At 35.3% G+C, this 23026-nt stretch overlaps 1 protein-coding gene and 1 pseudogene across 1 annotated transcript; both read left to right on the forward strand.

The window, feature by feature from the left end:
- Positions 1-7846: 7846 nt before the first annotated feature.
- On the forward strand, positions 7847-8700 carry LOC100447933 (transportin-3-like; annotated as a pseudogene).
- Positions 8701-10909: 2209 nt separating this feature from the next.
- On the forward strand, positions 10910-11615 carry LOC100439837 (RNA polymerase II subunit A C-terminal domain phosphatase SSU72-like). The gene has a single exon (XM_054544242.1). It carries the CDS (start codon positions 11031-11033, stop codon positions 11613-11615), a length of 585 nt encoding a protein of 194 aa, XP_054400217.1. The 5' UTR covers positions 10910-11030.
- The last annotated feature ends 11411 nt before the right edge of the window (positions 11616-23026 follow it).

A 23026-nucleotide genomic window follows, 5' to 3' on the forward strand; every position in this document is an offset into this window, starting at 1 on the left:
AATCACAGTGAGATAACGGTACACAGCATTTAGACTGTAATTCTGTAATTTTCAGTAGTGACATTACCAAGTGTTATAGTATACAAAGCAATACAAATCCTATACACTGCTGGTGAGTTAGAAAATTGGTACTACTCTTTACAGTACTTGCTAAAGCTGGACATACGTCCTTTGACTAGAATATTGACTTCTAGGTGTATACCTAATAGAAACATTTATACACATGCACCAAAAAACTGATAAGAATATTCATAGCAATATCCTTGGTAATAGACTAAAACTTGAAATAAGCACAATATCCCATCAATAGTAAGATAGATAAATTATGGTTATTCTTATATTTGAATATTATATAGCAATGAAAGAGATGAACTTGCAACAACATGGAAAAATCTCACAATTGCTATATTAATTAAGGAAGTAATACATGTAATAAAATTGTACAGAACTAAACACACACACACACACACACACAAGTACAAGTAAAACTGAGGAAAGCTGAATAAGATAGGTGGATTGTATCAATGTCAATATATTGGTTGTGATTTTGTACAATAGTTTTGCAAGATCTTACCATTGAAGGGAACTGTATAAAGGTATGTAGGATGTCTATATTCTTTTCTACAATTTCGCATGAATCTATGATTATTTCAAAAGAAAATGTATAGGAATAAAAACGGGCCACATTATATGAAGTCATTGCCTTTAATGGTAATTATCATACTAGCAAAAGACTATTTTCAAGGGAATAATTATACTCATGTATTTGTATTCATTACCCATAGTTGATGATACCACTGATAACTAGATTCCATCTTTTTGCTAAGACATTACTCAGATATTTTTGAAATTAATAGAGGTGATCAAGGATTTCCATTCTTGACCTATCTGACAATCATTGTTCTTTTAGATTGTAGGATATTCCCCAAAATAAAATAGATGATTGGAGATCATTTAGCTGATTCCTAGTATAGTGACTTTTGGATACATGCAACCCACAGTCTATTCCCCGCAAAAGAATTCTTATGGGTCCACAGTCCTCATATTGGGAGTCCATTTTTTTCAAAACTTTTAAAAATGTAAAATCATGTGTATTGAGATAAAAAATGGCAAGGGCATTATTTTGTCCTAAAATATGTATCTATCTGCTAAAAGACATAATTGGAAATTATCAAAACAAAGAAGAAAACAACACACAATATTTATTTTGGGTCTCTGAATCTGTTTTTACTATATTGGAAAAAAATAAACAAGAATTATATTTCAAAATATCTTAAGACTTATCTTGGTATCTCATTCATAACCATACACATAAAAGGTGAGTTTCTGTTATTGAATGAATAAATAATTGAACATATTTCTTTTTTTTTTTTTGAGACAGTATCTTGCTCTGTAGACCAGGCTGGAGTACAGTAGTGCCATCACTGCTCACTGCAGCTTTGACCTTCCAGGCTCAAGCAATCCCCCGACTTCAGCTTTCCAAGTAGCTCGGACTACAGGAGCACACCACCACAACTGGCTAATTTTTGTATTTTTGTAGAAACGGGGTTTCTCCATGTTACCCAGGCTGGCTCAAACTCCTGGGCTGAAGCTATCTGCCTACCTCAGCCTCCCAAAGTGCTAGAATAACACTCAGGAGGCTCTATGTCCAGCCAATTGAACATATTTCAATTGACTTTATAAGACTAGGCAGTCTGATGAAAAAAATATTTTAAAAAAAAATTTCTGGAGGGCTTAGGAGCCAGGCTAGATTAAAGAAGTCTCATGAACAGCAAAAGTAGAAGGTAATGCTAGACAGTTAAGGACCTGGATTGCGGAGACACATTGAATACCACATTGGAAAGGTTGACTTTTACGTGATAGACACTGGGGAGGCCCGATTAGTGAAGTAAAAATATAATAATTTTCTTTTAAGTAAAACAACTGATGTGTAGGAACTTCCTCATATGTGAATCCAATAGGAGAATGAATAAATCAGCGAAATTTCACACATTCTGCTTCTCCATTTGTGCCACTGGTCTTTAATAACATTATATAAATAAGGGACACATTCAGGGAGAATTTTAGTTCCTGAAAACAGCGACAGTTTGGTAGAGAAGCTTCCTTCTGTCTTTCATTGTGTATAGCCCAACCCCAGCCAAAGCCAGTGATGGATATTGACTGTAGTGATCATGGATTCTCATCTTTGGGAAAAATAATACTCAAGATTTTTAAAACAGTAGTTATTTTTCAAATAAACTAAAGCATTTCTCAGCATTCATGCCTCTGTGTGTGTGTGTATATATACACATATATGTATTTATACATTTGGAAAATTGGAGAGCATAGAATGACACTAGGAGCCAGATTTTGAATGAGCAAAGGATCAAGGGAGAAACTAAAGAAATCCCTGGTACCTAAGTATTACCAAAAAATGATAATTCCATGATCACTGCTTATAATAGTGTTTTATAAGAAGATCCTGAGAAACAATAAGCCAGAGGACTCCTGTATATTAGTTGACAAACACTGATAACACATGATTTTATAGAGAGAGACTTGAGAATGCAGAGAATATGTGACATCTTCAAATACACACGGTGACTTTTAACATTTCTAAAATCAGGATAGAAAGAATCAAGTCTTACTCTACCCCATCCAATTGATCACTGACACTTGCTCTGAAAATTACACGGTAAATGTGGTGATTTTTTTTGCCACAAAATATAAAATTCTATTAGATATTGTTACTGAACAGAAGGATAGTTGATAGAAAAGTCCATAATGCATAATAATTACCAAGGATTCAATATAAAACTCTTTAGAAGTCAGGATAAGGTAATTGATGTTCTTCAGGTATTAAGCATGGTCTATAACATGATTTAAGATTGTGGCTGACTTTTGGGGATGAGGAAGTACTGTGGTCTGAATGTTTGTGTCGCCGCCTAAATTAATATGTTAAAGTTCTAGCCCCCAAACTAAGTGTATTAGGAGGAGGAAACTGGGAGGTGATTAGGGCTCCATTCTCATAAATGGGATTAGTGCCCTAATAAAAGAAGCCTGAGAAAGCTCTGAGAGAGCTCCCTTATCCTTCTATCCTGTGAAGTTACAGTGAAAACATGGGCATCCATGAAACAGGAAGTAGGCCCTCACCAGACACCAAATCTGCTAGCACCATGATCTTGGACTTCCTAGCCTCCAGAATGGTGAGAAATAAATGTTTGTTGTTTATAAGCCACCCAGTTTATGATATTTTTGTTATAGCAGCCCTGATAAACTGAAAACAGAAAGTATTCTTTTCTCTTTATGTTTGATCTTCTTGGCATAACAAATTAAATCTTGTTGTAAGAAATTAAATCTGCCAAATTAAGTTGTACACAGTAGAAATTGTGGAAAACAAACTAATAAAAGGCTTATTGTTGGAGAATAAAAAACACCAACCTCAGTTATCACAAAAGGAATGATTAGTTTAAGTCAATTAAAACTATAAGCAATTTAAGCATATCAGGATGATCTGCAAAAGGACCATGTACCAGATATCACCTTGTTTGCACTCTTTCCCCTGTCCTCACCTAGTACATTACCAAATCCTATCCATTCTTCCTATATATTGAATAAAGTATTTTTAAGACATATTTTTGATCCATCTATTTTTCTCATTCCACCAGGAAACAAGCCATAGCCATCTCTTTCTTGGACTGTGGTAACAGCCTCATAATTATTTTCCCCGCTTTCTCTTTTGCTCGCCTCCAAGCAGTTCTTTCCAATTCAGTCAGAATTATCTTTAAAATGTGTAAATCTCAACATATAAGCATCTCATTTAAAACCCTTCTATTGTTTCCCTTCATATTTAATGAGGGATGAAGAATTTTGGCTCTACGACCAGACCACTTGAGTTTGAATTCTATCTGTGCTATTTTACTAGTGACTGGGGGCAAGTCACTTAACCTCTCTGTTCCTCGCTTTTCTTATCCTGAAAATGAGAATAATAATACCCACCTTCCAGGGTTTTTGTGAGGATTGAATGTGATGATACAAGTAAAGCACTTAGAGGCCAGGTTTGGTGACTCACGCCTGTAATCTCAGCACTTAGAGAGGCTGAAGTGGGATAATCCCTTGAGCCCAGGAGTCCAGGACCATCCTGGGCAACATAGTGAGACCCCATCTGTACTAAAATAAAAAAATTAAAAACCAAGTAAAGCACTTAGAACAATTTCTGACACTCTTATAATCTTATTACTCTAAACATGAAAACACCTACCAGTGATATAAGATCTTATATGACTTGACAGTTATGCACCTCTCAGAACTCATCTGTGCCCCTCACTACACTGCAGTCACACTGGCCTTTTTGTTCTTTTTGCCCAAATTCACATAGCACATTCCCATCTCAGAAAATGTGCTCATACTCTTCTTTCTGCCTAAATGCTCTCTCCCCACACTTCACCTGCCTGGCTCCTAGTCATCTTACTGGCTTCATCTTGAAAGTTACTTCCCACAAATAGGCTTTTTCTGACCATCTAATCTAAAGTGGGTCATTGCACCTATTTCATTTCCTCCTTGAATATATTTACATTTTTATTTGCAAGCTTATGTGTTTAATGTCTGTCTCCTTTACTAGACTGTAGTATCAACTGAGGTAACAAACAAACAAACAAACATGTTTTTAATTGTATTCTTAGAACTTTGAAAATTATCTGATACAAAGCGCTTTCTCAATAAATGTTGGCTGAAATAGAAAGACATACTTAAAAGAAATAAATATACTACTGTTTATACAAGCCAGAGAGGTGGTATACTCCAGAAAAATAATCTAAAATGTACAAGCTAATTCTTTTGTTATCAGAATTGGTCAGATCCTAATTAAATATCAGAGCCATAACAAACAACTGTGGCATCTGAGGCAGGCAGCAACAAATTCAACCATAACTCTACAGAAAAATGTACTATGAGAAAAAAAAAGTAGAGGACAAAAAAAAGAAATCAAAGAAGTCCTAGAATATTAGCCTTTCTGCCCTTGACATAGGGTGTCTGGCTTTTTCATCATTACTGGCTGCCACGAAGTCTGGCTTAGGGCCAGAGACAAGCTCACCACTGTGCTAGTGCAACTAGAGAATCCTGATTGAGGGAAAGGTGATGTTTCTTGAGGCAATAAACTTAGTATGTACATTTTCTTTTTTAAAACATAGGTGATTTTTAAAGCAGTTTTAAGTTTACAGTAGGAAAAAAACAACAGAAAGTACACATTTCCTATACCTCCTTACTCTCTTGTCAGTTTTCCCTATTATTTACATTTTGCACTGGTATGGTCCATTTGTTACAACTGGTGGGCCAATATTGATTGTACATAGTTCCAGTGTGTGTATCAATGTTTATGTTTTAAATTTTGATAAAATATAGATAAAATTTACAATTTTAACCAGTTTTAAGTGTACAGTTCAGTGACATGAAGTACATTCACATAATTGTGCAGCCACTACTACCAACCATCTCCAGAATTTTTTCATCTTACAAAACTGAAACTCTGCACTCATTGAATAATAACTCCCTTTTCCTCACAAACACCGTTCTACTTCTGTGTCTATGAATTTGACTACTTTAAGTTCCTCAAATATGTAGATTCATACAATGCTTGTCTTTTGTGATTGTCTTATTTCACTTAGCATAATGTCTTCAAGTTTCATCTATGTTGTAACATGTATCAGAATTTCCTTCGTTTATACAGCTGAATAATACTCCATTGTATGTAAATACCACATTTTGTTTATACATTCATTCACTAATGGACATGTGGTTTGCTTCCACGTCTTGGCTATTGTGAATAATGCTGCTATGAACATATGCGTGTACAAATATCTGTTTGAGTCCTTGCTTTCAATTGTTTTGGGTATATATCCAGAAGTGGAATTGCTGGATCATATGCTATTTCTATTTTTAATTTTTTGAGGAATAGTCATACCATTTTCCATAGTGGCTGCATCATTTTACATTTCTAAGTGCACAAGGGTTTAAATTTCTCCACATCCTTGCAATCCTCACTGATTATTCTCTGTTTTTAAAAACATATATATATGAGATATATATATGTGAGATATATATGAGATATATATGATATATATGAGATATATATGATATATATGAGATATATATGATATATATGAGGTATATAGATATATATATGAGGTATATAGATATATATATGAGGTATATATATGAGATATATATCCCATATATATATCTATATATATATGCCATCCTAGTGGGTGTGAAGTGATATCTCACTATGGTTTTGATTTGCATTTGCTTAGTGATTAGTGATGCTGAAAATCTTTTCATGTGTTTATTGGCTATTTGTATATTTGCTTTGGAGAAATGTCTATTCAAGTCCTTTGCCCATTTTAAAATCTGGTTTTTAGCGTTTCTGTTTTTGAGATACAGGAGTTCTTAATATTTATTCTGGATATGAACCTCTTATCAGATATATGATTTGCAGATACTTTCCCCAAGTGTGTCGGTTGACTTTTGCTCTTTTGATAATGGCATTCATGCACAAAAGTTTTAACTTGATATAATTCAATTTCTCTTTTTTTTTCTTCTTCTGCCTGTGCTTTTGGTGTCATGTCCAAGAAATCACTGTCAAATCCAATGTCATGAAGTTTTTCATCTATGTTTTCTTTAAGAATTTTATAGTTTTAGCTCCTATGTTTAGGTCTTTGATTCATTCTGAGTTAATTTTTTATATGATGTAAGGTAAGAGTCCAATTTCATTCTTTTGTGTAATTATACATATTTTTAAAAAACATTTCTAGCCCTATGTACTTTAATGCCCTTAAGCAACATGTTTCGTTTTTGTGTTTGTTTTTGTTTTGACACAAGGTATCATTCTGTTGCCCAGGCTGGAGTGTGTTGGTGCAATCACGGCTCACTGTAGCCTCAACCTCCCAAGTTCAAGTGATCCTCCCACCTCAGTCTTCGAATAGCTGGGACCATAGGTGCCCGACACCACACCCCAAGCCTGGCTAATTTTTTGTATTTTTAAAGGAGACAGGGTTTCACCATGTTGCCCAGGCTGGTCTAGAAACCCTAGGCTCAGGCGATGCGTCTGCCTTGGCCTCCCAAACTGCTGGGATGACAGACTTAAGCAACTTTTTGAGAACCCTGCCTAAGTTACAGCTCTGCAACGGAGATTTATTTCCAAACAACCTAACTTTGAAAATGAAGAGAGCCGTGAGCAAACACAAATGATATGTAGTTTGATAGGTGGTAACTTGAAGGAAAAGTTCTAACAATTGGAGTTTTCAAAAGCAGAAGAGGGAGTTTTGGCATTAATTTGGAATTTGAATTTACAAGGCTTTTTTTCCATTTAGTTTTCCTTTTTTATTTCTTGAAATTATTTTTCCTTTCAGAAATAAGTTTGCCAGGAAACCACCTCCACTCCCACCATGCCAGGCAGGCCACAACCGTCTTTTTTTAAACCTCCCTGATTTTCCCTCACACCCCAAAACAGGAACTCCCCAGGGTGGCCTTCAGAAGCCTGGAGTTTCTTTCTGTCTGGCAGAACACCCTGGTGGCGGTGAAGGCTCCTCTGCCACGACAGAGGTTTCTGATTGTGGGACACATTCTGGTTTTTGTTTTCTTCCAGTCTTCTAATTTAAAAAGACATTCCTGAGTGACAGGCACAGTGCAGAAGCGTGAGCTATCAAAAGAACCCGGTGAGGTCTCACAAGGCCCAGCAAACTTGGTTACATTCCTCAGCACTAGTGACTTGCTTGTGGAAGTCTGTAAGTTGTTTGTATGTCACAGTGACGGCTCCCATGGTTGTCTCCTTTGGCAAACCCTTTAAGGAATTCTCTAACCATTGACACTGTTCTTAGATCACCTTGCAGTGATATTTAGCCATACCAATTCCGCTGTGGAAAACAGACAGACTCATAGGTGCCAAAAAGTCATACGGGAAATATGACCGATTTTATGCGAGATACTAAATAAGCACCGAGTTCATAATCAGATTGCAAAGCATTGTTGCAGGTGCCTGCGCTTTGCTGTTCGCTGTGTAGGCAAAGGATCTGCCGTGCTGCTGTAACCACTAGAATGATGTATGTGGCACACATTCACACAGATTCACCATCTGTGTGAATGTGTGCCATGTACATCAGCGCTCTTGTTTCCTATACCTTGGCATTATCCTCGTAGATGAGTATGGCATGGAAGAAGGCTATGGGCAGGGACCACTAGACATGTCCAGGCACTGTGCATCCCCACCTTTCAGCTCCTAGAACAGCAGAATGGTCTCCAGAATCACTCTGACACTGTAGACGACCTGTTCAGGCTATCCACCAGGTTTATTCAGCGTAGCCCTGTCACCTTGCTGAGAAGCCAAGTAGTCATCCCTATCTTACACTGGGCCATTGCTTCTACCAACGTGGACCACTGGGATGTGAATTGTAATGTCATGAGGCTCCTATAAGAGCTCATTGTTGCAGGGGTAGCCAGTGATCATGAAGACTTTGATTTACGGAAAGAACCAATGGAGAGGAGATTAACCAGCTTGGATAGCAGTTTGTCAGCCAGCTGCCTCACACATGCTGCTTTTGTCTCCCCACCCCATACTCACATGGGGTCGAAGTATTCCGGGAGATCACGCAGGTGGACAGACTGACATTTTGGTGATGGTTATAGAATTCCTTAAAAGGCTTTTCAAAAAGCATTCAATTGAACTGACAACAATAAGACTTTCACTATACAGAAAAAATAACATATATATATAATATATGTAACGTATATTATATAATACAATATCTGTAACGTATATTATATAATACAATATCTGTAACGTATATTATATAATACAATATCTGTAACGTATATTATATAATACAATATCTGTAACGTATATTATATAATACAATATCTGTAACGTATATTATATAACACAATATCTGTAACGTATATTATATAATATATCTGTAACATATACTACATAATATAATATATATAATGTATACTATATAATATAATATATATTATATATCATATATTATATATCATATATGATATTTAATATATAATACTTATATATAATATATAATACTTATAATATATTATATATACTACTTATAATATATTATATATAATACTTATAATATAGTATATATAATACTTATATTATATATTATAATATATAATACTTATATATTATAATATATATTATAATATATAATGTATTCTAATATATGTTATAATATATAATATATTCTAATATATATTATAATATATAATATATTATAAGTATTATATATAATATAAGTATTATATATTATATATAATATAATATATAATATATATTATGAATATTATATATAGTGTATTATATATACTATCATATATAGTATTCTATATAGTATATATAGTATATATAGTGTATTATATATACTATATATAATATAATATATTATAGTATATTACATTATAGTATACTATAATATATTATAGTATATTACATTATAGTATACTATATTATACTATATATAATATATGTATATGTATAAGTATAGTATATTACATATGTATATACTCATTCAGTATAGTCCATATGTATAGTATATGTATAGTATATTATAGTATACCATAATATATTATATTATGGTATACCATAATATAATATATTATGGTATACCATAATATATATGATATATATTACAAAATATATAATATATATTATATATAATACAATATGTAATATATATTATATTATATATAATACAATATATAATACATATTATATATAATACATTATATAATATGTATTATATAATGTATTATATATAATATAATATATATTATATTATATATAATACAATATACTATATATTATATTATATATAATACAATATACAATATGTATTATATTATATATAATACAATATACAATATGTATTATATTATATTATGTATAATACAATATATAATATGTATTATATTATATTATGTATAATACAATATATAATATGTATTATATTATATTATATATAATACAATATATAATATGTATTATATTGTATTATATATAATACAATATATAATATGTATTATATTGTATTATATATAATATATCATATATAATACAATATATTATATATTATATTATATATAATACATATATTATATATTATATTATATATAATACATATATTATATATTATATTATATATAATACATATATTATATATTATATTATATTATATATAATACATATATAATATATATTATATTATATTATATATAATACATATATAATATATATTATATTATATTATATATAATACATATATTACATATATTATATTATATATAATACATATATTACATATATTATATTATATATAATACATATATTACATATAATGCATATATTATATATAATATATATTTTGTTTGTTTGTTTTTTGTTTTTTTAAGATGGAGTTTTGCTCTGTTGCCCAGGCTGGAGTGCAATGGCATTATCTTGGCTCACCGCAACCTCCACCTCCCAGGTTCAAGTGATTCTCCTGCCTCAACCTCCTGAGTAGCTGGAATTACAGGGACGCGCCACCATGCCCGGCTAATTTTGTATTTTTACTAGAGACGGGGTTTCTCCATGTTGGTCAGGCTGATATCGAACTCCCGACCTCAGGTGATCCACCCGCCTTAGTCTCCCAAAGTACTAGGTTACAGGTGTGAGCCACTGTTCCCAGCCGAAAAAAATATATATGTTAAATGTTGCTGGGCTGCACCTTGTGGAGCGTGGGAGTGGCTGCGCAGGCGCCAGCCGCCAACCGTCCCAGAATGCATTTGTTGCCTGAGCCTGGATGCCAGCGTACCTGCGGCCTGGCACTCGGGGCTTGCGAAGAGACTGGCAAGAACAGACGCCACGTACTATATCCCCCGCAACACGGTCGCCATTTTTGGTCGCCATTTTTGGTCGCCATTTTTGGTTGCCATTCTGTTGGCACGAACAGAATGTGGTCGGTAGAAGCTTAAGTGAGAGCATCGCGAGTAGTGAGGTCGCAGCCATGTCATTGTCACCGCTGCGGGTGGCGGTGGTGTGCTGGTGTAACCAGAACCTGAGCATGGAGGCACACAGCGTCCTCAGCAAACGAGGATTCAGTGTCCAGTCCTTTGGAACAGCACCTCATGTGAAGCTTCCAGGACCAGCGCCTAACAAGCCAAATATTTATGATTTCAAAACCACATATGATGAAATGTACAACGATCTTATCACGAAAGACAAAGAATTCTATACACAGAATGGCGTTCTGCATATGTTAGACAGAAATAAGAGAATCAAGCTCCGGCCGGAAAGGTTCCAGGATTGCAAAGATGTGTTTGATCTGATCATCACTTGTGAAGAGAGAATTTATGACCAGGTGGTGGAAGATCTAAATTCCAGAGAACAGGAGACCTGCCAACCAGTGCATGTGGTGAACATGGACATCCAGGACAACCAGGAAGATGCCATCATAGGGGCATTTCTCATCTGCGAGCTCTGCCAGTGTATCCAGCGCTCAGAGGATATGGAGAATGAGATTGATCAGCTGCTGCAGAAGTTGGAGGAGAAAAGGCGCAAGCCCTTCCTGCACACGGTCTGCTTCTACTAATGGTCCTGGCCTGGAGCCCGCTGCTGCGACTGCCACTTGCTGCTGCTGCCACCACCACCATGGCCAACTTCGCCACTGCTGCTGTCGCGGCTGGCTCCCTTGCCACTGCAGCCCTCCAGAAGCCATCGTGTTGAACTTACTTTTGTTAACACTTTTTACTTCCTGATATTTGTTAATAATTTTAGGTATTTGGTTGATGATTCTTTACCCAAAGAAATTGTACTTGTAAAATGAGAGGAGATACATAAATTCCAAGTTTCTTTTATCCCACATTTACTTATGAGTAGCATATTAATGATAAATTGTTGTTGTTGTTGCTTTCCTTTAACCAAGGAGTTTGAGAAGAGCTGCCAGACCTTCACGCACAGGCCTCCTCACCCCCTCACCCAGTTTTTGAGTTGTTTGCTGTCTTTTTTTTTTGGAGACACAGTCTCACTTTGTCACCCAAGCTGGAGTGCAGGGGACAGGGGAGGGATAGCATTAGGAGATACACCTAATGCTAAATGACGAGTTAATGGGTGCAGTACACCAACATGGCACATGTATACATATGTAACTAACCTGCACATTGTGCACATGTACCCTAAAACTTAAAGTATAAAAGAAAAAAACAAAAAAAAACTCAGCTCACTGCGGCCTCAACCTCTGGGCCTGAAGGGATCTTCCCATCTCAACCCCCAAAGTAGCTGGGACTACAGGTGCACACCACCATGCTAAGCTAATTTGTTGCATTTTTGGGATAGAGACGGGTCCTGAACTTTTGGCCTCAAGTGATCCTTCCACCTCAGCCTCCCAAGGAGCTGGGATTACAGGCGTGAGCCACCATGTCTGGTCTGCTTTCTTATAGCTGTGTTTTAAGAGGTCTTTATATATTTTGGATAACAGTCCTTTATCAGATATGTGTTCTGCAAATATTTTCAACCAGGCTGTCACTTATATTTTCATTTCCTTGATAGAGTCTATAGCAGAGAACAAGTTTTTAATTTTAATACAGTCAAAATTTCCAATTATTTCACTTGTGTCTTGCTTTTGGTGTTGTATCTGAAAGCCACTGCCAAACCAAGGTCATCTAGACGTTCTTATATGTTAGCTAGAATACCATTCTTAATAACCTTTGTATTTTTGTATGTGATTTATACTTTCTATTATTTTCTAAAGAAAATGCTTTGGTACTTATCTGGAGAGTGAATTGAGAGTGTATATGAGTTGTTGCCTTATAGAATACATTACTTTGAAATTTAGTTATATATAAAGGCATGACATATAGGTAAAATCATATAACTACAAATATATTTGTAGGTCTATAATGATATATATCTGTACCTGTTTCTAGCACAATAGACATATAGTTTTACAAGGTGATCAAATATTTTAGAACCAATTATCAATAAAAACTTTAAAATTATCTATCCTATTCCAAGACATATAGGTCCAGCATATTCATAACACTTATATAGAGACACAGAATATGAAATAAGCATATAAGGTAGCTATAAAACAACTGTTGGAATTATGTCAAAGAAGCAAAGTTATTAAATACATCTTAGTTTTATTGCTTTCACTTTTATCCCAACTAAAATTTGTTAACACCTTTGGCTTAGTAGGAAAAAATAATCTTTTGGGTGTGACTGTGACTGTGATGGTTAATACTGAGAGTCAACTTGATTGGATTCAAGGATACAAAGTATTCATCCTGGGTGTGTTTGTGAGCGTGTTGCTAAATGAGATTAACGTTTGAGTCAGTGGGCTGGGAAAGGCAGACCCACTCTTAATCTGAGTGGGCACAATCTCATCAGCTGCCAGCATGACTAGAATATTAGCAGGCAGAAAAATGTGAAAAGAGAGACCAGCCTAGCCTCCCAGCCTACATCTCTCTCCCATGCTGGATGCTTCCTGTCCTCCAACATTGGACTCCAAGCTCTTCAGTTTTGGAACTCGGATTGGCTCTCCTTGCTCCTCAGCCTGCAGACGTCCTATTTTGGGACCTTGTGATCATGTGAGTTAATACTTAATAAGCTCCCACATATATACATATTCCATTCTTTCTGTTCCTCTAGAGAACCCTGACTAATACAGAGACTAAAGTGTCTTTGGCAAATGTCACTGCATTGATTGCCTGAATGGATACATGTTACATAAAAGATTTTCCGAATCTATGTTGTTATTTGGAAGCCTGGACTAATATTCTTTCTCATTCCAAAATGTGTTAAGCATGTTTGAAAAAAAAATATTTGATTAGACAGGGACAGTATTCTACCCTAGGTATAAAATGTGTTCTACTAGAATTTCCAAACCAACTTTAAAAATACCATTTGTTTCACAAAGATTAATATACCCCTTTAGGTTTCTTAAGATTCCATCAGGACGCCTCCCCTAGTCTTGGGTGTTTTACAATCTCAGTGGGCACGAAGCTCAACTGAAACTGCCTTTCAACAGCTTAACTGTCATCTTCATCTTCTTCTGGCATAAAAATACATATTTTTCCCATAATAAAGATTTTTTATAATAGCAATAAAGTAACTCCAGAGAACATGGTTGTCTTGAGATAGCTTAACTCTGTCTGGTGTCTCATAACGCCCCGGGGATACAGCAGGCCCATAATACTCCCTTTTGCTGCCATGTCTTTGCTTAATTAAGGAATAAAGCCAAAAGGTCAATGCTGGAGAAAAAAAAAATACCATTTGTGTGTCTCTTTCTGGCAGCCCCTTATATCTGAAAATAAGGGATAAGCCAGATGTAAACTGACTACAGATCAATTGCTACTTTAGTAGTCTACATTGATGCTACATTTTTGTCTTATAAATCTCTCAAAATTCTTTTTTTTGTTTTGATTAACTTTTTTTTATTATACTTTAAGTTCTAGGGTACATGTGCACAACGTGCAGGTTTGTTACATATGTATACATGTGCCATGTTGGTGTGCTGCACCCATTAACTCGTCATTTACATTACGTATATCTCCTAATGCTATGCCTCCCCCCTTCCCCCACCCCACAACAGGCCCCGGTGTGTGATGTTCCCCTTCCTGTGTCCAAGTGTTCTCATTGTTCAATTCCCACCTCTGAGTGAGAACATGCGGTGTTTGGTTTTTTGTCCTTGCGATAGTTTGCTGAGAATGATGGTTTCCAGCTTCATCCATGTCCCTACAAAGGACATGAACTCATCATTTTTATGGCTGCATAGTATTCCATGGTGTATATGTGCCACATTTTCTTAATTCAGTCTATCACTGATGGACATTTGGGTTGGTTCCCAGTCTTTGCTATTGTGAATAGTGCCACAATAAACATACGTGTGCATGTGCCTTTATAGCAGCATGATTTATAATCCTTTGGGTATATACCCATTAATGGGATGGCTGGGTCAAATGGTATTTCTAGTTCTAGATCCTGGAGGAATGGCCACACTGTCTTCCACAATGGTTGAACTAGTTTACAGTCCCACCAACAGTGTAAAAGTGTTCCTATTTCTCCACATCCTCTCCAGCACCTGTTGTTTCCTGACTTTTTAATCATTGCCGTTCTAACTGGTGTGAGATGGTATCTCATTGTGGTTTTGATTTGCATTTCTCTGATGGCCAGTGATGATGAGCATTTTTTCATGTGTCTTTTGGTTGCATAAATGTCTTCTTTTGAGAAGTGTCTGTTCATGTCCTTTGCCCACTTTGTGATGGGGTTGTTTTTTTCTTGTAAATTTGTTTGAGTTCATTGTAGATTCTGGATATTAGCCCTTTGTCAGATGAGTAGATTGCAAAAATTTTCTCGTATTATGTAGGTTGCCTGTTCACTCTGATGGTAGTTTCTTTTGCTGTGCAGAAGCTCCTTAGTTTAAGTAGGTCCCATTTGTCAATTTTGGCTTTTGTTGCCATTGCTTTTGGTGTTTTAGACATGAAGTCCTTGCCCATGCCTATGTCCTGAATGGTTTTGCCTAGGTTTTCTTCTAGGGTTTTTATGGTTTTAGGTCTAACATTTAAGTCTTTAATCCATCTTGAATGAATTTTTTTATAAGGTGTAAGGAAGGGATCCAGTTTCAGCTTTCTACATATGGCTAGCCAGTTTTCCCAGCACCATTTATTAAATAGGGAATCCTTTCCCCATTGCTTGTTTTTCTCAGGTTTGTCAAAGATCAGATAGTTGCAGATATGTGGCATTATTTCTGAGGGCTCTGTTCTGTTCCATTGATCTATCTCTCTGTTTTGGTACCAGTACCATGCTGTTTTGGTTACTGTAGCCTTGTAGTATAGTTTGAAGACAGGTAACATGATGCCTCCAGCTTTGTTCTTTTGGCTCAGGATTGACTTGGTGATGCGGGCTCTTTTTTTGGTTCCATATGAACTTTAAAGTAGTTTTTTCCAATTCTGTGAAGAAAGTCATTGGTAGTTTGATGGGGATGGCATTGAATCTATACATTACCTTGGGCAGTATAGCCATTTTCATGATATTGATTCTTCCTATCCATGAGCATGGAATGTTCTTCCATTTGTTTGTGTCCTCTTTTATTTCATTGAGCAGTGGTTTGTAGTTCTCCTTGAAGAGGTCCTTCACATCCCTTGTAAGTTGGATTCCTAGGTATTTTATTCTCTTTGAAGCAATCATGAATGGGAGTTCACTCATGATTTGGCTCTCTATTTATCTGTTATTGGTGTATAAGAATGCCTGTGATTTTTGCACATTGATTTTGTATCCACTCCTCAGCAAATGTAAAAGAACAGAAATTATAACAAACTGTCTCTCAGACCACAGTGCAATCAAACTAGAACTCAGGATTAAGAAACTCACTCAAAACCACACAACTACATGGAAACTGAGCAACCTGCTCCTGAATGACTACTGGGTATGTAACGAAATGAAGGCAGAAATAAAGATGTTCTTTGAAACCACTGAGAACAAAGACACAACATACCAGAACCTCTGGAACACATTTAAAGCAGTGTGTAGAGGGAAATTTATAGCACTAAATGCCCACAAGAGAAAGCAGAAAAGATCTAAAATTGACACCCTAACATCACAATTGAAAACTAGAGAAGCAAGAGCAAACACATTCAAAGGCTAGGAGAAGGCAAGAAATAACTAAGATCAGAGAGGAAATAAAGGAGATAGAGACACAAAAACCCTTCAAAAAATCAATGAATCCAGAAGCTGGTTTTTTGAAAAGATCAACAAAATTGATAGACCGCTAGCAAGACTAATAAAGAAGAAAAGAGACAAGAATCAAATAGACACAATAAAAAATGATAAAGGGGATATCACCACCAATCCTACAGAAATTCAAACTACCATCAGAGAATACTATAAACACCTCTATGCAAATAAACTTGAAAATCTAGAAGAAATGGATAAATTCCTGGACACATACACCCTCCCAAGACTAAACCAGGAAGAAGTTGAATCCCTGAATAGACCAAAAACAGGCTCTGCTATTGAGGCAATAATTAATAGCTTACCAACCAAAAAAAAGTCCAGGACCAGACGAATTCACAGCTGAATTCTACAATAGGTACAAGGAGGAGCTGGTACCATTCCTTCTGAAACTATTCCAATTGATAGAAAAACAGGGACTCCTCCCTAACTCGTTTTATGAGGCCAGCATCATCCTGATACCAAAGCCTGGCAGAGACACAACAGAAAAAAGAGAATTTTAGACCAATATCCCTGATGAACATCGATGCAAAAATCCTCAATAAAATGCTGGCAAACTGAATCCAGCAGCACATCAAAAAGCTTATCCACCATGATCAAGTGGGCTTCATCCCTGGGATGCAAGGCTGGTTTAACATACACAAATCAATAAACATAATCCAGCATATAAACAGAACCAAGGACAAAAAACACATGATTATCTCAATAGATGCAGAAAAGGTCTCTGATAAAATTCAACAGCCCTTCATGCTAAAAACTCTCAATAAATTAGGTATTGATGGGACGTATCTCAAAATAATAAGAGCTATCTATGACAAACCCACAGCCAATATCATACTGAATGGGCAAAAACTGAAACCATTCCCTTTGAAAACTGGCACAAGACAGGGATGCCCTCTCTCACCACTCCTATTCAATGTAGTGTTGGAAGTTCTGGCCAGGACAATCAGGCAGGAGAAAGAAATAAAGGATATTCAATTAGGAAAAGAGGAAGTCAAATTGTCCCTGTTTGCAGATGACATGATTGTATATTTAGAAAACCTATTGTCTCAGCCCAAAATCTCCTTAAGCAGATAAGCAACTTCAGCAAAGTTTCAAATTTCTTAATTGAAGAATGATTTATATTTCTGCCTAAGGTGCCTTTCCCCCTGTCTAATTTTTGTTAAACTTGACAAACTGTCCCCTTCTCAAGGTCTAGTTCTGATGTCATTTCTGTGATGGCTTCCTTGACAACCACAACCTAAAGATCACCCTGTCTCTGGGATGTCATAGGACTTTGATTATGCATGATTTCTTCACTTTTGGCAGTGTATTCTAGTTGGTTATATCCTTATGTACTTTCTTGCTTGGCTTTGAGCTCCTGAAAGGCCAGGGCTATGTCTCATACCTAGACAAGAGCCAGCCCATTGGAGGAGCATAATAAATATTTATTGCATAAAATAATGAATTACAGCAGTCAGAACATTAATAATCAAATATATGTAGTATTGTGAGCTGTTGAGGAGACTATTTGAAGGTTTGTCTCTGGATGAACCCAACCAGCCAGAACATAGCCCTTAAATATCTGAAAAATACTTTCAAGTTCCTAAAAGGTAATTACAAAGCCTTAGACTTTGAGGCCTGTAATTACAATTCCAATATTTACAATTCCAATTATAGTAGCCTTTCTTCAATATTTTATTGACTTTTAACCAGCAGAAAATTCTTAAGTTTATTTATCTAGTCTCCCTTGTCATAGAAGAGGAAAAAAAATCAGAAATCTGGAGACTTGAAGACAAATTCTCATCAGTAACAGTAACATTCTAAAAGTGGAAGAAGGTCTGGTGTGGTGGCTCATGCTTGAAATTCCAACACATTGGGAGACCAAGGTTGGAGGATTGCTTGAGTCCAGGAGTTCAAAACCAGCCTGGGCAGCATAGGGAGATACCATGTTTACAAAAAATAAAAATTAGCCAGGCACGGTGGCTTGTGCCTGTAGTCACAGCTTCTCAGGAGACTGAGAAGGGAAGATCATTGAGCCCAGGAGGTTGAGGCTACAGTGAGCTATGGTTGCACCACTGCACTTCAGCCTGTGTGACAGGACAAGATTCCATCTCAATAAATAAATAAATAAATAGTGGGAGAAGAGACAAAACAAAAACCCGTCTTCAAACTGGATTATGACACTCTTGAATGTTGGATATTTATAATTATTAACCCACGTTAAGGCAATTTATGTTCAATGTCTTTTATTTGGGAAGGCAGGGAAGCATACAGATTTTAGGTATATAAAAGATTTTAGATAGATTAACCATAAAAAGTTACATTTTTAAAATAGTGTTGGTGTTTTAATGATAAGTTGCCTTGAAAATGTACTTCATGCAGAAAATTTCATTCTTAAAAGATAGTGGATATCATTATACTATTCAGCTCTTGTTATATCCAGGCCATAAGATCCTCTTTGAAAGAGGAAACACATATGTTACCTTCCTAAGGATATAGGGAGAAAGAGGAGTAGGCTATCAACTTATTGCCACAAGTCAAGGCAGAAAAGTTTTCTGCCAAAGAATGTGGTATGAGAAATTAAACCACTGACAATGCCTCTCATGAGGATAGGTGTTGGAAAATATCAAAGACAAAAGGACTACATAAATGCATCCCCCTTTTTTACAGATGAAATAAGTAAATGTTCTTAGAATATAACTTGAAAATTGTTATCAACCTGCTGGTAACGAAAACTGTTGTGCACTGACATCAAATTATACATTATTATACTAGATATATTTTACAGTACCTCCCCACCCATACCCCTGTTGAAGGTAAACTGCCTAACTCAGACAACTGTACAGGGATGGTGACCATGTTTTATCCATAACCATTTCTCCTTGCAGTTGATTGGGCTAAGACTTTGAACTTGACCCAAATGTGGCCCATTTGTAGGTTTGCCAGTGGTCCATGTGGTCTGACAGTAAAAGAGGAACAAGTACAATCAGATTTCTTTCTTAAAAAATTTGAACTGGGACATCATGAGGTTGAAGCAATTACTAGCATGGGTTGAAGCTGAGAGAATGCCATGAAGGAGCATAAGGGACTAAGCGATCTAAAACATGGCAAGATGCATCTATGTACAAGACAAAGATATGAGGAATAGAAATTTTGTGATTCTGTAAATTGTGCAATACGACTGGTCAATGAAGTGGGCAAAATGAAGCCAATTACCAAATATCACCTTTTAGAAATAATTTAAGTGCTATTATAACCAATCAACAATGTCTTATTTAATAAATACATTTCTCTGATACTCGACTATAAATCCAGAGTTTAGTTTCTAAGGTTGATCATTGGCTCTGAAATGTCATAAAAAATGCAGGCCTATTTTATCTTCTAACTTCATCATTCTCATAAATAGTTTCCACCCTTAGGCCTGTTATCTCATATTTGGAAGATGTTTGCTGCACCTCCAGGCTTCATATATATATAATAGTACCCAAGGAAGGGAGGGAGAAAGGAGGAGAAACAAACTGAAATCTCCCATTTCCCTCTCTTATCAAGGGTGAAAATCATTCTCAGAAGCCCACAGCAAGTTTCTCCATAATCTGTTCTTGGTCAGAATATAGTATAATGTGCATTTCCAGTTCTACCACTGTCTAAGAGGAATGAGAGGGCCATGATTGACTTAGACCATAGTTTCTCTGGAAAAGTATGGTGCACACCTATTTTTGAAAATAATGATTTATTGGAACACTACTATGCACATTTATTTGTATATTGTCTATGGCTGTTTTTATGACACAACAGGTGTGTTGAATATAGTTGCAACAGAGACCATATGAGCCACAAAGCCTAAAATATTTATTACCTGGACCTTTACGTAAAGAGTTTGCCAACTTCTAACTTAAATCTATCATGATTCATCCATTGGAACTGAACACATTTTGCCATTTGAATAAAGTTGAAGTCCTGTTAGCAGGCAAGATGAGGGAAATGGCTGTTAGGTAAAATACAACACCACCTTTGTGATGGAATTGGTGAATGAATGAGAGAAAGAGTGAGAGTGAGCATGACAGAGGGAAAACATATGAGGATCAGAGCTTCTTTAGTTCCCAATAAGTTTTCAAATCACAGTTCCAGTAATATTTTTTTGGGGGGGAGACATGCCAGAAATATAACATAATAGCAAGTTGAATGTATTTGCTGGAACTAGAGTTAGTAACTCTGTTTAGATTGAAAATATGAGAAAATTGAGTTTTGCTTCATGACAGTTTGGTACATATTTGTACAACTTTTATTCTCAGTATTTACAAAAGAATGCTGAGATAAATACTACTTACAGCTAATGCCCTGGGCCTTTCCGAACTCTTCCAATTATGAGACATAACCCCATCTTTAACTTGAAATAGAAGATACACTTTGTTTTAAATAAAAATAGGAAATATACCATAATTATCTTTCCTATCAACTTTTGATGTTTGTACTTTCTAAAAAAATTAATGTGTCAATTATGCTACTATATTATACTTTAAGAATTAAATCTTTATGAAAGAAACATATAGTTTCATTTAAATTTGTTAACTGTAGTTCTTAGGTGAATTTGACTTCTTGCCTCTTCCTAGCAGCAAAACTGAAATATTTTATAACATTCCATCATGCTTTCAGAGTTGATATTTTATGGAGACAGGTGCGTATATATAATTGAAAGAGACTAGAAAGGGCTGTCTTCCCCAAAACACTTTTATTTTTTCAAAATGAACTAAAAATCCACAAATAGAGTTTCATTGTTTAGAGTCAGATAATTTTACTTCTAGACTCGGCACAAATACTTACTTACTGTTTGATCTTATTCAAGTTATTTAAGCTTTCCTGGTCTCATGTTCCTAATCAGCAACAGGGAAATAATAACATACCCTTCCTGCCTACTATACATATAATAAGTGATAGTTACGAAAGTACTTTTAAAATGCAATCAACATACGAATATAAGGACTTGACATTATGCTGCAAGTACATCTCAATGAGTGAATCACTATGTTAACATACATAATTTACATATTTTAAGAAACTACCTTTTATTGCTTTTTTACTGGATATCAGCAGGGGAAGGGGCACAGGATGGGAAGAATTAGAAATCAGCAGTTTAAAATGTGAACTGTTTTTAACTATCTTCCAAATTCTGGGTAGGATAGTGAACTGGCGTAGTCTAGTAACGCAAATAAGTTAGTTACTGCTAGTTTCCTAAAGGAAGAGAAACAGAAGTGAAAAATTCAAAAGGGAAATGGAAAGATACCAAAGAAAATTTTCATCATTTGTAATTATGCCCAAATCTAGTAGTGCTTTCAAAATCATAAGCATTTTAATTTAATTATATACATATTGAGTGTGTAAAGAACAAGCTAAGGATACATAAATGGGGAATCTGATATAGGGGAATATGTTGCATTTTGAAATAAGACAGGTGACAACAGATGGGTAAATCCTGGAGGGAAAACATCTTACATCAAAAACCAAATGTGAATGAAAGCATAGAGGGAGAAAGATAGAACATATTGTAAAATAGACAGTAGTTGACCAGTATGGCTAGATCAAAGGGTATAGTAAGAGCAAGTATAGTAATGTACAAGATTGGAGAGCTGAAAGCCAGATCAAGGCAGGTTTTGAAGGAATTGTTCCTACATGTATAGTACATATATGTATCATATGAACTATGTATCATCTACGGACACATATAACATGATATACTACAAATCATGACAAAATAGAATGGTTGCTAATCCTTTGTGTACTAAATGTTCAATCACAGACTTTTGTCATCATTATGGCTAATATCAATTTTACTTTCCCATTTCTACATTTAACTATTTTTATTTAAATTTCTAAATATCTATAGTGAGTAGTTCACTTTTGAAAATTTCATAATATAATGTTTTCATCATCATGCATGAGATAAGAGAGAAAAAAATGACAACTTCATGTTTTGTAAATTCCCTTAGTTATAAATGGACTGTGAGTTTTTTCATAGCAGATCTATATGAAATGATTTTCTGGTTGCTGTTGATTTCCAGGGTTGAGTCTTGGAAGTTGATGGGAGTCTGAGTGATCCTTCAGGGATTTCTATTGTGCAGGCAAGCATGGGCAGCCTTAGCAGTTTTATATAGAGGACCATTATCCTTCATTAAAATAAAGTAGAAAGATATTGCAAGTGTTTTTGCTGACATTTCCAGATGCACTATATTTACTCTGTATCCCAGGAGCAAAATATATTAAAGAATCTTACTGCTAGAAAGCACTTGGAGAGTT

Source organism: Pongo abelii, chromosome X (assembly GCF_028885655.2).
Source record: "Pongo abelii isolate AG06213 chromosome X, NHGRI_mPonAbe1-v2.0_pri, whole genome shotgun sequence".
NCBI classification, from domain to species: Eukaryota; Metazoa; Chordata; class Mammalia; order Primates; family Hominidae; genus Pongo; species Pongo abelii.